Source organism: Stegostoma tigrinum, chromosome 30 (genome assembly GCF_030684315.1).
Source record: "Stegostoma tigrinum isolate sSteTig4 chromosome 30, sSteTig4.hap1, whole genome shotgun sequence".
Classification (NCBI taxonomy): Eukaryota; Metazoa; Chordata; class Chondrichthyes; order Orectolobiformes; family Stegostomatidae; genus Stegostoma; species Stegostoma tigrinum.
Window position 1 is genome coordinate 13,336,845 of NC_081383.1, and position 17,962 is coordinate 13,354,806.

General features: G+C 43.5%; 1 protein-coding gene across 11 annotated transcripts in view; it reads left to right on the forward strand.

Moving 5' to 3' along the window:
• Positions 1-17,962, forward strand: part of LOC125465812 (transducin-like enhancer protein 4) — a 213,924-nt gene that overhangs the window by 146,483 nt on the left and 49,479 nt on the right. For 10 of the 11 annotated variants that reach the window (XM_048559689.2, XM_048559692.2, XM_048559693.2 and 7 more), the window contains one exon: positions 14,989-15,111. In XM_048559689.2, coding sequence (XP_048415646.1) covers positions 14,989-15,111 — 123 coding nt within the window. The remainder of the gene's footprint in view (positions 1-14,988; positions 15,112-17,962) is intronic. The other variant, XM_048559691.2, reaches the window with a different exon arrangement.

Consider the following 17,962-nt stretch of genomic DNA (forward strand, 5'->3'; position numbering starts at 1 on the left):
GGGTGGGGGGAGAGGGGGTGTGTTCTCCGAGAATGGATGTGAGCTCGGGAAGGTCAGTGGAAGCCAGTGTTGTGTTTACAGCATATCTGATGAGCTAAGGTCGCTGTCTTTTTTCATTTTTCATTCACATTATTGCATTTATTGCCCATCCCTAATTACCCAGAGGACAATTTAAAACAAAATTACATTGCTGTGGGTCTACAGCCAGACCCGATAAGGATGGAATTTTCTTTCCCTGAAGGTTTCAGATAGGTTTTTCTGACAATCAACAATGGATTCCTAGTCATCATTAGACTCTTGATTCCAGATTTTCATTCAGTTCAAGTTTCGCCATCTGCTCTCGCAGGATTCGACCCCAGATCCCCAGGACATTAGCTGGGGCTCTGGATGAACAGTCTAGTGATAATACCATTAAGTTTGTACAATGATACCCTCTCTATCCCTTCTGAACGGTGCTGTATTTGTTCAGGTCACCCCCACCTCACTCCAGAGCTAACAACCTCAACATTCTGCACAGAGGTGGATACAAACGTCAAAGGTGAAAGGGGCCAACTAGCCTGCTGAAACTCCAGCAATATACTGTAGCTCCAAAATAGTGACTCAGTCAACATTTAAATTTCTAAGTTTTGCAGATGACACAAAGATAGGTGGGGAGACAGGTAGTGTTGAGGAAATCTGCAGAACGACTTGAGGACAAGCTAGGAGAGTTGTCAAAGAGTGGCAAATAGAATACATTGTGGAAAAGTGTGAGGTTATGCACTTTGGTGGGAAGAATAGAGACATGGACTATTTTCTACACAGGGAAAGGCTTTGAAATCTGAAGCACAAAGAAACTTGAGAGCCCTGATACATAATTCTCTGAAGGTTACAATGCAGGTTCAGTTGTCAGTTAGGAAGACAAATGTAACATTAGCATTCATTTCAAGAGAGCTAGAATACAAGAGCAGGGATGTACTGCTGAGGCTGTCTCTGGCCAGACTATTTGGAAAATTATGAGCAGCTTTGGGCCCTGTACCTAAGGGATGATGGGCTGGCATTGGAGGGTGTCCAGAGGAGGTTTACAAGAATGGTCCTGGCAATGAAGGCCTTGTCATATGAGGAGCGTTTGAGCATTTTGCATCTGTACTTGATGGAGTTTCAAAGGGTGAGGGTGGATCACATTAAAACAGAATACAGGGAGGCCTGGGTACACTGGATGTGAGCAAATGTTTTCACTAGTTGGATAGACTAGGACCCAAGGGCACAGCCTCAGAATGAAGGTACGAACCTTTTGAATGGAAAATGAGAAAGAATTTTTTCAACTAGAAAGTGGTTAATCTGTGGAACATATTATTGCAGAAGACAGTGGAGGTCAAGTCATTAAGTGTGTTTAAGGCAGCGATAGATAAGTTCTTGATTAGTAAGGGGCTAACATATGGGGAGAAGGCAGGAGAATGGAGTTGAACAACATCAGCCGTGATTGAATGACACAGCAGATTCAATGGGCTGAATGGCCTAATTCTAATCATATGGTTGTATGCTCTAAATTGACAGTAAGCTGATTTCAAAAATGACCCTGTCAAACCGCTTTCTCCCTTCTCTCCTTGATCTATCCCTGCACTCCACACCGCTCCCCCCCCCCCCCCCACCCCCACCCCCTGCCCATTGTAAGAGAAGCCATCAGTACTTTTTAAACCTAGTTTGACAGTAAAACAGACTTGCTTCCCTTGGCATGAGTGGAGTCAGCTCAAGGTGGATGTTGCTTCTGAGATGTTGCTCTGAAGCGATAATTTTTCCACATTAATGCTGAAATTGCAGTACAGCCTGAGGCTGAAACCTCAAACCACTGGTTTTTCTTCCACAAACAATGCAAGATATATATAAATACAACCAAGAAAGAACTCTGTTCAGGTCAGCTAACACAGTTCAAAGGCACACACTGTTTCAAGCATTGTGATACTGGTACATACTGTTGTACTTCAAAGTCTGGACCATTGCATTTGACATTGTCAGTGTTTCCAATGGGTGATTCATCTCTATCCACTACATTATTTAATGTTGCACTACATTGAGCTGGACAGTTTTCATTGGCATTGCTACAGTGTTTTCAAAGCAGAGAAAGTATGCTCGAGGTGCACTCTTTACAGAGGCCCTGTTCCCCTTCATGTTAAGGGAGTTGGCTGGATGGCTGGTTTGTGATGCAGAGTGACACCAACAGTGCAAGTTCAGTTCCTGCCCTCATGAGTGTATCATGAAGGCCCTCCGCCCTTGCCTAAGGCCTAGTGACCCTCAAGTTAAACTGGTAGCCAGTCATTTCTCTCTAAAGACAGAGCAGCCCTATGGTACCATACGCTTTTTGATTGTGACATAAAATGTGACCTCAGAACGCTTAAAGTCATAGCTTTAAGTCTTGGCCATTTCCATGGAGCGTCTGTGACGGCTGCTTGAAGCTTTGAGATATCCCTGAACATGTGAATCCTGATGGCAGCTGATCTTGAAACATAAAGTTTCTGCCAGGAAAGTGCTTCCCCTTACATGTAGGAAGGACGCTCCCCCATGACTGCGGAGTTAATAACCAGGGTCACAGTCTAATGATATGGGGTAGACCATTTCGGATTGAGATGAGGAAGCATTTGTTCACCCAGAGAGTGATGAGCCTGTGAAATTTAGTGCCTTGGGAAGCGGTTGAATCGAAAACATTGAATGTTTCCAAGAAGTTGTTAGATGTATGCCTCAGTACTACAGGGAATTAACAGTTAAGAGGGTGAAGGTGAGAACAGGGGTTGGAGTTGGATGGCCAGACATCATTAAATGGAGAGGCACAGCAAGCTCAAAGGGCTGAATCCTGCTCCGGTTTTCTATGTTTCGCCCTTTGGTCTTTGATTTACTGTGCATCTTTGAGACCTGTTTGTAGAACACAGGATGCTGCACTATGGTCTGTTCAGGCTGAAGATCTGCCTGTCAGCTGGGTGTAGGTTACCAGCTCTTACCTCGTCCCCAGTCATCGGTGCCCCCTGCCGGCATGGGGACTCAGATGCCTTGTGTGGATTAAAGAGCTAACAAGAAGGGCTGTTCTCACCTCTGACATTGAGTGTTTTGGTGCTAGTTTCAGGGCTCTGACAATGCAACGTTCTGCGGGATCACTTTGGCAGCCTGCTCAGGAGAGCCTTCTGACAGGAATCACCTCTTTCAATCAGTCTGAAGAGGGAGTTAGGAATACTGTACCGCAGAGGGCTGCTAATGCTTTGTCACGGAGTCTGTGCAAGGTTGTAATTTGGATCTAAAGGGGTCAATGGGGAAGAAAAGGACAGTAAAGTGTATTTACACAGTTCAGATTTCTGTTGCTTCAAATTCCACAATGTGGTAGGAATCAAACCTGGGTTGTCAGAACGTTACCTGGGTCACTGGATTAGCAGTCCGACGATAATACCACTAGGCCATCACCTCCTTGTAAAGCCCTAGTCTTATCGGTAGCAGCATAGACTCAGTTTGCTCCACTGCTGCTCCTAATTCTCTTTTGGCCCATTGTCTCCTGATTTGAACTTTTACTTTGTGAAGCAACAATTGGTTTAAAATGTAGATATCCGACCCTGATGCTTTATTTCAGGCTGAGGTAAACTGATTAATCTGTCTAATTAAAGGATAATTATATTCACTTGCACCCATCGGAAGCTCTGTGCGCTGCACTAAGATCTGAAACCATCATTACATACTGGAATGAGGGGCAGGGGCCAGAGCATGGCCACCAGTTTCCTGAGCAAACAACACTTCACTGTCCAATAGCAAATCAAAGCATTCAGCGATCTACATCTGCTGAATACAAAGTTTGACTAGGGCAAGTCTGGAGAGGTGCACTTTGAACTTTGACCCTTTCCCTCGCCTGCATCAAGAGTTACTTAAACCAGTTAATTCTGGTATGCCAGACAGCTCAAAAACACACAATGGATTAAAGTAAACTTTGAGCCACATTCACATTTTTTGGTTGTTGTGGGACTGTTGGTAGGGGACATCTGTTTTTTTCTCCACCGTATTAATGGGAATCATGTTTATCCCCTTTGCTAATTTAGGGAAGAGATTGTTTCTGTTGAGGTACAGGTGTGCACAGTACCATGAGAGCCGGAACTGGATGCTGGAAAGAGGTGGACCTTTCTGGCGACAGGGATGGATAGTGGTTTAAATTGGCAAAAAGTACACAAATGTGTGTGCCTGCGCTGTACCAGTTGGCACTCATATAATGTACACAGCTTGTGAAAACAAAGCATTTGCATTCATGTAGGGCTTGACATGATCCCTGGACAGCTCTAGTGTTCTATACAAACTCTAAAGAACAGTATGTTTGAAGTGTAGTCACTATTCTAATGTTCCACAGCAAACTCTCACAAATGACAATGTGATACCCACCAGAAAATCAGTCTTTTTGAAGGCAATTGAGAAGTATATATTGGAAAATACACTAAGGATAACTCCACCGTGGGGATCTTTCACATCCACAAGCTGATAGAACCTCAGTTCAACACATCATCCAAAAGGCAGCACCTCAGAAAGTGCAGCACTCTTTCAGTATTGTACTGGAGTGTCAGCTTTGATCTTTGTACTCGAATTCTGAAGTGGGGCTTGAGCCCTGAACCTCAGAGGCATGTATGCCACAAAATGAGCTGCAGCTGAGATTCAGTCTTTTGTTTCCATTTGTTTATGGAGCGTGAATGTTGCTGGCTGGCCCCCATTTACTGCCTGCCCCTAAATGCACTATAGACCATGCCAGTCTACAGTGCACAGTCAAACCCAGCCAGACCACCCACTGGGGCACTCCATTCAGCCTCGGTACTGAGGGCCAGGAAAGGGAAACAAAAGTTGAAAAATCATGCAATCCAGTGGACAGCAGGGAAGTGAGGACAGTAAGCAACTCGATGACGCCTCTTGCAGGGTAATAATCCCAGCGGCAGGCTGTCATTAGCCGAGGGGGAGGTGGGGATTCCACTCCAACAACGGGCAGTTTTGATTCGATGGGCCGAATGGCCTACTTCCACACTGTTGAGTTCCGTGAATCTGTTCTGTGAAGAAATCAGTGCCTGAGATGCTCAAATTGTATTAGCGTCGTTTATGGTGAATGGTTTCATGTCGACTGGATGCCATGGGTTAGTCATAGAGTCATACAGCATGGAAACAGACCATTCAGTCCAACTCATTCATACTAACCAAGTTTCCCAAACTGAACTAGTCCCATTTTCCTGCATCGCTGTAAACCTTTCCTATCCATGTACCTGTCCAGATGTCTTTTAAATGTTGTAATTGCACCAGCCTCCACCACTTCACCGGCAGCTCGTTCCATACATGCTCCACCATCTGCATGAAAAAGTTCCCCCTCCAGTTCCTTATAAATCTTGCCCCTCTCACCTTTAACCTATGCCATCTAGTTATCAACTCCGCCGTCATGGGAAAGAAAGACCTCGGCTATTCACCTTATCCAGGCCCTCCATAATGTTACAAACTTCTATAAGGTCACCGCTCAGCCTCCACTCCAGTCCCAGCCTCTCCAGCCTTCAGCAGGGGAAAGAGAAAAAACACAAGGGAGCAATGAAAAGGCAGTAAAACAAAGCAGTCATTGAGCAGCAGCACGGCTGAGAGCTGCTAACCAGAGAGATTCAGGACTGCCAGGGGTTAATCTACTCAATGTAGAAGAACATTCAAGCAAACCCCCCACCAACAATAATGTATGTAGCTTTTACAGCAAGCAATGATCATTTAAAATTCATTAATTCCGGCAGCTGCGACTTTGAAAGTTCCTGATGCAGCAGATGGGAGAAGAGCTCCGTAAGGAAACACTGAGAGGGCTCTCTGCTGCGCCTCCATCTGCTAGAGCACAGATAAATCAGCACTGAGTCAAAAAGGGTGGGCGCAAAGCTGGCACCAATTCCACTCTGGGCCAGGAGTGTTAAAGCGCAGTTTTGTTCCTTCCGCCCTGCCCTCCTTGTCGGCGATTGTGGTTTTGCTGCAGCTGACCCTGAGCTGCCTGTGAGGACTTTCCAATGGATTGCAAATGCCGGGCAGGCGCTGGGTGATGCCAGACCCTCGGGGGATGGGGAAAAGTTGCGGAGTGTTCCTGGTCTGCTCGTGCTGCTGCCTTTCTGCCCTGAAGGTGCTGCTGGTCCGTGGCAAAGGCTAAATTGTCGCAGGTTGGCTTCTCCTCGGTGGGGCAGGAGGTCAAAATGTCGGACCTGGTGTTGCACAACTTAGAACGTGGCAGATTGTGGCACTGCCCCTGTGGAACCAGCAGCTAACACTGAGTCAGTGGTGGGTGGGTGGGGGGGGGTGGTGGGGTGGTGTTCACGTTGACTTTTTGGAACAGTGGAAATTAGGGAGTACCCCAGCGCAAGTCCCTCCGCCACCCCTTAAATCTCTCAATTTTTCTTTCTGCTATTAAAAGAAATAAAATATCAGAGGAATGTCTGTTTCACGCTGTGGCAAAATGTCAATATAACTCCCATTGAGCTGAACAAAGAGCCGGCAAGGAAATGAATTAAATTACATTCTTCTACTTCACTTTGTTTCTCCTGGCCTGTTTAGAAAAGCTCAGATTTTACTGATTGAGAAATAGATTTAGCAGCCCAGCCAATTAGAAACGAAAATGCAACTAGCATGTAGTCATGTGAGTTCTGATTGTGTTAGTCCCTTGTTGCTAATGTCCTTTTCCAACAGTATTGCCCACTTCCGAAGGTGTATATCAAAGGGCCTCAAACTCTTGTCCGAGCGAACGTGATTCATGTGCTAGCCCTGATTTGCTTTTCAATTGGCAGAGCATCATAGTGATGGATTGCTTACTCTGCATGCTACTGGGCAGTGCTGAGGAGCCCTGCCCCATTTCCCTTTCTAACCCAGGAGTGCCCCTCCCACTGTCACAGTTGACATCAATTCACTCTGCACAAACTGGGGGATTGAACCTGGCATATTTCAATCTGCGTTGCTCAGCCAATAGGAGGGAAACATTCTGAATCATCAGAGCTTTGCAACTTTTGACCTCTTCTCAAACATTAAAATGCCTCCACCCTGAGCAGCAATTCACCACAGTGAAGGAAAACTTGGTGTGGCACTCTTCTCTTTTTTAAAAGACTAACTGATTGGAATAGGTATTTGATCCAGAACGTTCCATTTACTTAAAGCCGTGGCACACAACAATCATTTTATTCTCAATGTTCTCTTATTTTCATCAGTAGGTGTGAACTAGTTTCGTGCAAGTTCAGGCAGAGATCTGTGTGGAGCATTGCTATAATGCATCAGGCCAGACTTCAACAAGGCATTAAAGCAGTATTAGTCCTCACAGGCGAATTAATGCAGGCCATTATTCTGAAATGGATTCTTCACCATCCCCACACCCTTATCTCAAACATACCCTGACTGAAGGGTACATTGACATTAGGCTGTTGCTACTGAGTGGCTCAGGTCTCCTGGCATCATTGTGGCAGGCTATATTGTAGAGCCCTGTACCCCTGACTGCCAGTGGAGAAGTCTCATGTCTCTGATGGTACCAGTAGAGGAAATGGCAAAGATCGCCAAAGATGCACAGTGGCTCAGTGGTTAGCACTGCAGCCTCACAGCACCAACGACCCAGGTTTGATTCCACCCTCGGGCAACTGTCTGTGTGGAGTTTGCACATTCTCCCCGTGTCTGCGTGGGTTTCCTCCGGGTGCTCAGGTTTCCTCCCACAGTCCGAAGATGTGCAGGTTAGTGCATTGGCCTTGGGAAATCGCTCATAGTGTCCAGGGATTTGCAGGCTGGTGGATTAGTCAAGGGAAATGCCGGGTTACAGGGATAGGGTAGGGGGTTGGGTCTGGGTGGAGTGCTCTTTGGAGGGTCATTGAGGACTTAATGGGCTGAATGGCCTGTTTCCAAACTGTAGGGATTGTATGATTCTCTTCAGGGTATGTGAATTTCTCAAGGCTGATGTTGGTGTTGGCTTGGAACCATTGAGTGAGGAACCACTGGTATTTATTGATTAAAATAATAGCTGTCTAGGTGCTTTAAAAACATAGAAAATAGGAGCCAAAATAGGCCATTCAGCCCTTCAAGCCTGTTTCCCTGTTCTGTATGATCATGGCTGATCATCCAAATCAGTACCCTGTTCCCATTTCCTCCCCAAACCCTTGCAACCCTTCAGCCCTCAGAACTACATCTAACTCCTTCTTCACAACATTCAATGCTTTAGCCTCAACAGCTGTCCACAAGCGTTCCACAAGCTCACCAATCTGTGGGTGAAGAAATTGTCCTCTTCTCTTTGGCAGCAGAGGAGCTGTAGCCAGTGGCCCTGCCATTCTACCTAGCAACTGAAAATAGCAATAACCTAATCTTAGCTGCTGTGGTAGCTCAAGCATACTTTTCTTGTCAATCACAAGTCTGTATCAACTTAACTTACAGCCCTCTTATACTTGGGGAATTGGTTCAACGTGTCTAACATCTTACTGATGTCCGCTTTGTAATGAGTGACACAGAGTGAAGACCTGAAATTGGCATAATTTGTATGGCATTAACTACTTAAAGAAACCGGCTTCCATCTTTTCAGATGGCATCATTGAAAGTGGCAGAGATTGAGTTAAAGTAAATGGGGAAGGTTGACACAGTGCCAGTGTCTTAAAAAATGGATTTCTAATGGCAGTAAATTTAAATCCTCGTTGGATTCATTTCATTATTGGAGGCAAGTCGAATAAGTGATGCAGCAAAAGTGCCCTGGCCCATTGTACAAGCTATGTAATGACATGCAATAGTAGTTTAGTAATTGGCCAAATGGCAGAACATGTGTAATTTTAATATTTTGACAGCTTGTTCAATTTGGACATACTACATGATCTCCCTCTATCCATTAGCCACGTGGAGGCATGGGTAAGATCTAGCAGCAACTAAGAATGATTTTGGCGTGGTTCAGTTGTGGCTGAATGAAATAACAGCTCCACATCTGTGGTTCTCTGCGTCTATGCTGCCACTGTTTGGCATTCGATACATTTACGTTTCATGCCATTTTTGCAATACTTGAAAGAATCATGGGCGTCAAATCTATTGTCACTGTGACGCTCAGAAACATTTTTCTCAATGCTGAAAGGCCCACTTTCACAGAGTAGTTAAGGCTGTTGCTGGTGTAACCAAATTTCCTCAAAGCTGCTTGGCCATGAGCAGCTCAAGGGTCCACATTTTGTCGGCGCCAGTCCCTGTTCCAGAAGCCGTTGCCACACTTGGACCTTGGAGGACTGTTCAGCAGCAGGAAGAATAAAAAGGAATATAAGGTGCAACAATGGAGTTAAAATGAAAGGAAAGAAGGACTCACAATTCTGTAGCATGTTTGAGAATCTCAGAATGCTGTAAATTTCTTAACAGTCTTCCAGTACACGGAAATTTCCTCACTGCTGTAATCATGGAAAGCATGCTGGCTAATTAGTGCAAACTTTCACTATGTTATGAAGAATGGGATGTGTATCAATACACATCTCTTTGGCTATTCTTCAGAATAATAGCAATGGATCTTCTTGGGTCACCTGAGAGAGGAGACTGAACCTTGGTTAACATTCTCAGTGGTACCTCTGACAGTGCAGTACTTCCTCAGCACTGCACTGGAGTGTCAATCTTGATTTTGGTGTTCAGTTCCTAGAATGAGACTAAAATGCACCATCTTCTGACTCTGAGGTAAGTAGGTTACCATGGATAACATCTAGCTTGAGTTCTTTTAGTATCAGCATAACGTTGACATCTAATTAAGGTTTAAAGCTGAATGAGGTATTTGGGGTTGAGTAAACATCACTGCAGGTGCTGAATAGGCTAAACAAACAGATCAACAGGTTGTGGATTCTAAAAGAGCATTGAGTGCAAACATCGCTCTGAGCTGAGGTGTGTTTTTCCATCTCTGTGATGTCTCATTTGCTCTATGCTTTCGTGGGGGTGTGTCTCCAAGAGACAGAAGTAGCTTTGTCTTTTCATACTTGATTGGTTTGACTCTTGTTTCTCTTGGACTTGCCTCTGCTGTTGCTTATTTAAGAGAGTTTTCGATTCACTGCAATTTGATAAGGGAAGGCTACCGGGGGGGTCACAGAAAGCAATGGTTTCAAAGGTGCTTGTGTTTGTTTGAATTAATCCAGGTGGCCGTGTTTAAGAATGTTTGATTCATTCACTCCGTGCACTTTTACTAGCGTGTCGATGGTGGAATTTCAGTTAGAAAGACTGGCCTGTGTTCTGCAAGTGATGAAGGAAGAGATTGAAGGAGAGAAACCAGTTTGTGTATGAAAAACAAGCACAACAGAGGTTAAAGTAGGACAAATCTATTTTATCATTGAAAGGGCTGTCGTCTTTTTATTCATTTGTTTTCCTTGTCCTGTACTGTAGGCCGTTGTTTCATGTCATGTGGTGATATCAATATGTTGAATAAACCTTGTTAAAGCTGTGTCAACCGAGGCTCCTGTTCAGAAAAATTCCTTCAAAGCTATGTCAAGCTGCGCCTACGTATAGCAAATTGTATAATATTTATACATTGAGGTGTGCCACCTACAAGTATAATCTTTATACCCAAAGCCTCCTCACATATAATCCCAATACCCTTGCTGATCAGCTGTCTGCCCAACACAGCCAGTATAATTGGCACAACTGTGCCATTTTCTCCCACTGTATGTTTCTCATTCCCAAAGCACCGTCTTGCCATCGCATCAGCCTGATTTCCTGTCTTTCCTGAAGGTGGTTCGCACTGCTGCCTCACAGCACCTCAGACCTGGGTTCTGTTCCAGGCTTGGATGACTGCCTGTGTGGACTTTGCATTTTCTCCCTGTGTCTGCGTGGGTTTCCTCCGGGTGCTCCGGTTTCCTCCCACAGTCCAGGGATGTGTCACTGAGGTGGATTGGCCACATGCTGAATTGCCCCATGGTGCACCGGGATGTGCAGGTTAGGTGGGTCAGCCACAGTAAAAACCTATGTGGGGTGTTTTGGGGTTGGCCTGTGTGGGATGTTCTTTGGAGGGTCAATGCAGACTTGATGGGCCAGATGGCCACTTTTTGTTTTGATTCTATGATCTTCTTCATGCTGTAAATGGCATTAGGCCTCGTCACCTTTCTGACAATTATTTGCGCGTGAATCTTGATGCAAAATTTAATGATCATAGCAATTGATATCAGGACCCAAGCTGTCCTCACCCATTGCTTAGTAGAGATCTCCTGAATATCTCCAGTCCAATCTCTCTGTTGTGGACTCCAATGATTGATGCCCTTGTTTTTACGTATTGCTTTATTGTATCAGAAGCCCTTTGCAGTTTAACTTTGGGGTGCAGCGTTTCTTATAAAGAGCAGCGACAATGCACTGCCATTAATGAGATAAAGGACAGCAGTTCTTCATTCTTGGATTTGTTGGTTGGGGAAACAGTGACGGTCACATCACCGCCTTCAGGTTGTTACCTTCAATAGCACGATGTTCAGGATTGATTGGTGTTTTGATAACAAACTCTCAGAATTTTCAGTTGTTACTGCTTTGAAACTCAGAGCAACTTCAGCTACTTTGGATATTGGAAATTGGAAACACAAACAGAAAATGCTCATCAAATCACGGAATTGTTATGATGCAGTCAAAGGCCATTCATCCCATCATGTTTGCACTAGTTCTGCCGTGAGCATTATGATTTAGTGTCTTTTCCCAAACCCCAGCACATTTTTTCCTTGCAAATAACTATCTAATGTCCTCCTGGATGTTTCGATTGACCCTGTTTCCACCATTATGCCAGGCAGTGCATTCCAGTTTCCAACCATTCATTGTGTTCGAAATGCTAAGCAGGTTGTGTACGCCTGTGGAGAGAGAAACAGGGTTAACACATTAGATGGATGATTCATCATCTGAACTGTTCTGAGCCTACGGTCAGCCATCTCCTGGGTGTTGTGGTGTAGCGATTATCCTCCCGGTTTGGAATTCCAGAGACGTGGCCTGATCATGCAAATAATCACAGTTTGAGAACTTTGGTTCATTTAAAAACATCTGCAAACTGTAAGCCAAGAGATGGCGTCAGTTGCAAAGTGACTGTGAGGTTTACTGGTTCACGAATACCTATTCAGGGAGGAAACCTGCCTGCCACACCTAGCCGATAAGTGATCCAAACGTAACTGCAGTAATGACCCTCTTGCACAGTATCCAGTTACACCAAATTACTACCAAGCGATCCAAAAAGACAGCTCACCATTATCATATTAGGCCATGTACAGATGGGGAATAAATGGCAGACTTGTGTAAGAGGCCAACAACCTGAAAATCTGGCAATATCCAATGAATCAGGTCAAATAAAGGATTCCTGAGTAAGAGTCTTCTCGGGAAAAGTGGCCAGTACGTTGTAGAATTTAAGAGTGAGAAATGTAGGTCAGAAATAGCAATGCTAAACCTAAATAAGGGTAATTATGTAGGAATGAGGGCTGCAAGGGTTGGAGTGGACTGGGAACGAGGTTTAGTAGAAAAGACAGTCGATGAGCAATAGCAGATGTTAAAGAAATAGCTTTATGACTCACATCATAGATATAGCCCAGTGAGGAAAAGGATACTAGGAAGAGGATAATCCAGCTATGGTTAACCAAGCAAGTTTAGGATAGTATCAAATTGAAAGAAAAAATATACAATGTGGCAAAGATTAGTGGTAAGCCAGAGGATTGGGAAGGTTTTAAAAACCAACAAAAGATGACCAAAAAATAATAAAGAAGGAAAAAATAAACTATATGGTTGAACCAGCAAGTAATATTTTAAAGAGGACAAAAGAGTTTCTTTAAATATTTAAAAATGAAAAAGGAGACCCAAGTGAACATATGGCCCTTGTTGAATGAGGCTGGGAAAATAATTATGGGGAACCAGGAAATGGCAGACAAGTTACCAAAATAATTTAGCCTCAGAGCACATTAATAGTATTCCAAAAATAGTATACATTCACTGGGTCCAAGAAGGGCAGGAAATAAACATAATAATTGTCACTAGAGAAAAGGTATGAGGGAAACTATTGGGGCTAAAATTTGGAAAGTCTCCTGGTCCCAATGGGTCGATTCCTAAGATTTTAAAGGATGTGGCCACAGAGATATTGGATGTACTGGTAGTAATCCTAGAAGAACCCTTAGATTTGGGAAAAGTCCCAGAGGATTTGACTTGATGGGTCAAATGTGCTATTTCCACTCTATAGAGATTCTATTCTATCGATTGGAAAACTGCCAATATTAACACTTATTCAAAAAGGAAAGGAGGCAAAATCCATAAGCCCAATTGCTGAACGTGTATCATCGGGAAAATTTTGTGGGCTGTTGGAAAGGTTGTAATAACAGAGCAGTTGGAAATACAAAATGAAATCACCAGAGTCGGCATGGCTTTATTGAAGAGGAAATTATGCTAAACAAATTTATTAAGTTCTTTGAGGAGGTAACAAACATGATCAATAAAGGGGACCCAGTAGATAGATATAGATGGATTTCTAAAAAAGTACTGCAAGTAATAACTATTACGAGCCTATGGTTTTCGGGGTAGTGTATTAGCATGAATAGAGGATTGGCTGACCAATAAAAGACAGAGAGCTGGGATAAAGGGGGCATTTTCATGATGGCAAACTGTAATTAGCAGAATGCCTGAAGGGTCAGTGGTGAGGCCATAATTAATTAAAATATATGTTAATAACTTGGATGGCAGAATTGAATTTTCTATCACCAAGTTTGCAGACGTCAGAAAAATAGGTGGGATGGCAAATCGTGAGTCCGACACAGAGTCTATAGAGGGATATAAACAAGTTAAGTGAGTGGGCAAAACTTGGTGGATGGAACATAATGTGGGGAAATGTGAGATTGTGCACTTTGCCTGGGAAGAACAGAGGAGCTGAATATTATTTAAATGGGGGAAGACTACAAAAAGCTGTAACAGAGTCTGATTTGCGTGTTCTGGTGCAGGAATCACAAAAGGCTAGCATTCAGTTTCAGCAGGAAATAGGGAAGCAAATGGACTGTTTGCCTTTATTTCAAAGAGACCAGAGTATAAAAGTAGGGAGATCTCGCTAAAGCTATACCAAGCAATTAATCAATCCACAACTGGAAGACTGTGAGCAACTTTAGTCCCCCTATCTAAGGAAACATATATTGGTGCTGGAGGTATTCACGTGAAGGTTTACCTGCTGGTTTCAGGTATGGAGGGATTTTCTTGTGAGGAGAGATTGGCTAGACTGGGCTTGTACTTTTTTGGAGTTTAGAAGGATGGGAGTAGACCTTAATGAAACAAGTAAGATTCTTAGGAGACGAGATATAGAGAGATTGCTTCCTAATGTGAGGGAATCTAAGACCAAGAGGCATAATCTCAGGCTAAGGGTTCACCCATTTATGACAGGGATGAGCAGGAATTTCCTTTGTCAGAGGCCAGTGAATGTGTGGAGTTATTTATTACAGAGCCCTGTTGAGGCCAGTTTATTAAGTATACTCAAGGCTGAGACAAATAGATTTTTAATTAGAAAGGGTATCAAGGATCATAAGGAAAAGGCAGGAAAGTGAAGCTGAGGATCATCAGATCAACCATGATCTCATGGAGTGGTAGCTGAGACCCAGTGGGGTGAATGGCCGAGTTCTGTTCCTACATCTTATAACTCCCGCGTTTTGGAAATCTCGATTTTGTGTAAGTTAAAGGACAGAATATCTGAAGTCACGGTACAGGCTAAATCTGTACACAGACACAAATGGGGACTCATTGTGATGTCTCATGTCTTGTAAATGGTATGTTGCACCTATTTACAGACCTTACTACCACAGGCAGTGCCTGTTATTCAGTGGCTTTTATTTCTCACACCCTCTTCCCATGTAAATGTAACACAATAACACACCTGGGTCAACTTCCTGAGGGGCCAGGCCTGCAACGTAAGAACAATTAGACTCATGGATTTAAAGCAGTCGGTGTGCGTTGCTAAGGATGCACCTTTGAGAAGTGCGAATAGTGACCGGGGTTGGGGGGGGCCTGTATTTCAGAGGATTAACACTTTTCAATGTCCTTGTCTTTCCACAGAGTAAATCAGTCTCTCCCTCTGACAGCGTGCGAGCTGAAGACAAGCACAGAGGCTCCCTCGACTACAGTACCACCGATGGCAAGAAGAGGAAGTGTGATGACAAAGACTCGGTGGGACATTATGTATGTTAAAAGAGTTTTAACGTATCACCAGCTTAATAGTTAAACAGCAATGTGAGCACGCAACTTGAATTTGAATCTAATCTCATATGTGGTGCTCTGGATGTCAGGTTTGATGACTTTTGGACAAAAATACTCAGTTTCTTTCCCCATTAGCCCCCAGAGATACTAGCAGGCTTCCTGTGGTATTGTTTGTCGACAATCAGAGCATATGGTGATTTTTAACAGGAGAGGCCTTGTCAGCAAAGTGCAACGGTGAAAATGAAAACTAGAACAGAGGTTGTCACTTAACAGGAATGTGCATGTTACACGCAAAATTTTTAAGTGCTAGATGTTCCAGGGTTTTACTGTTGGCCAGTCAGAGGGTGCACTGTTTGATATCAACAGGGTTATCATTGGCATAGTGTGATCAGAGAAAAATTACAGGAAAAATGCAGTATACTGCCAGGCAATGTAGCCTATACATCCTTCAGTGTATTATCGATTGATATAGGGATGCTTGCTATAGACTCTTTAGATCCCAAAGGTTGAGGTTCAAGTCCCTCTCCAAGATTTGGACGCAGAATTCCACGCTGACGGTTCAGTACTGAGGGGGTGCTGCAATGTCGGAGATCCCGACTTTCAGAAGAAGCATTAAATTGAGCCCCTCACACCTTCCCAAATCCCTGCCATTTGCCTCCTCAGATGGTTATAAAAGATCATATCAGCATTTCGAAGAAATTTATCGTTGTCCTTCCCAGGATTCGAGTCAATATCGATCCCTCAGTTTACACAGAAAAGCAGATCATCTGATTCTTCACCACATTGATATTTGTGAGGTTGTGTGGAGTACAAATTAGTTACTACATTTCTTACGTTACAGCAATGAGTAGACAGCAAAGAGTATTGCATTGACAACAGAGTGCTATATAATGTAAATCTTTCTAGCTATCGCTGAAAACCAAAGCAACTGATGAGCACATCATTATTAATCCAGAGCTGGGTTCAAATCCCACGACGATGGAATTTGAGTTCAATGAAAAAAGTCTGCACGTAAGGGTCTAATGATGACCATAAAACCATTATTGTTCGGGAAAAGAAAACATCTGGTTCATTAATGTCCTTCAGGGAAGGAAACTGTCATCCTTCTCTGGTCTGGCCTACATGTGACTCCAGGCCTACAGCACTGTGGTTGATTCTTAACTGCTGTTTGGGCAATTAGGAATGAGCAATAAATGAACAATCACATCCAATTAACGAATAAAATTTGCTAATGTATGTTAGAGAGCTGCTCAAGTGGCCACCTGTTTCTGTACAGTTGAGAGAGAGTCAGTCTGCTGTATCAAACTGCCCCAACTAATTTTATATTGGATAGACAAGTTTGGAAAGCCCAAGATTTGAAAATGTGAGGCCATGACTTCTGGTTTCATATTTGTAGATCTGCATTTTGTATCTAATTCCCCAAGCCTAAGGTCCAGATTGGAGCCTGAGACCTGTTAGTCTCCTGTTGACAGGATTTCTATGTCATATGATAGTGTCTGAAATGTTGCCTGTGAAACCCAAGAATCTAGTAGAATGCTCTTTCTGGAATGCCCTGTTGGCAGATTAAGAATTTTTGACACAAAGTAGACAAATAAAGGATGGCAGACTTGAAGCTGTATGTTTGTTGTTTTGCTGCTTACGTCTTGTAGAAACATTTTGAAGCATGATGCGTGGATCTAATTCCCTTGAAGCATCGGCTTGTCAGCAGAAAGGAAATGACATAGCTGTCACTCATGTGGCCTTCTCTGTTTTAAGGATTGAGATTGCTTTTCACACCAAGGTCAGGTGTAGTAAAAAAGGAAAGCTCTCTTAGAACTGTAGCCCAACCCTAACTGTAAATGGTTTCTAATTCCCTCACTGAGCATTCTGAACTTCAACAGCTGCGTTGAGCCTCAAAGCACATTTGATATCTGACCCTTTCCAACCAGCACTCTGTGTGAACTCTGATCTCCTTGGGGCTTCATTCACATTCAACTTCTAAAGGTGAAAGATCCACTTCAGACCAGGTGCACAGCCCTGTCTTGTGGTTGTGCTGAGGTAGTTCAATTGTGGCAGTCATGGTAAAAGAAGGTTGCCTCTTTTTTGGCCATGTCTAGTAGGATTGTAAATCCAAGCTTTCAGAATACTTTGAATGTTTTGGTCAGACCATGCCACATGAAAAGGCTTGACATCAGTTTGTCACACCAATGACTAGAGAGATACTTCCATGCTTAACATCACTCATTGTCATACCGCAATAAATATTGGATAAGACAACAGTAGTTATTTTAAGTGAATTAATAATCCAAAGGTTTTACTAGAGAATATGGGCTCAAACTCCCACCTTCGCAATCTGTGACTTCGCATTCAATATGAATAAATCTAAAATGGAAAAAACCCTCTTTTGAGAAACAATGACCATGAAGTCATTGGACTGTTATAAAAACCTAACTGAATCTCTAATATCCTATAGCACAGCAAATTATACCCTCCTTGTTTGGCCTATGTGACTCCCAACCCACAGCAATGATATTTATTGCTATGTGTCCTCCAAAGTGGCCTAGTTAGGCTCACATTATGGTGCACTTGTATGAGCCAAAAGGTACACGTATTAATACATAGCAGCCTTTTCTTTGTGGAGAGAAAGAACATACTGTAACTGCTCTGACTGAACAAAAGAGGCGACCTCCATTCTCTGGTTCCTTAGTCAGGGCAATACCTTGGCCAGCCAGAGTCAACCTCTGTCCAGTTTAATATTAACAAACCTTGGTAGTTAACTGTCAGTCATTATATAACTGGTGCATTCCCCATGATAAAACTTCTATCTACCAGCGCCCATTGCCAACTGATAAGT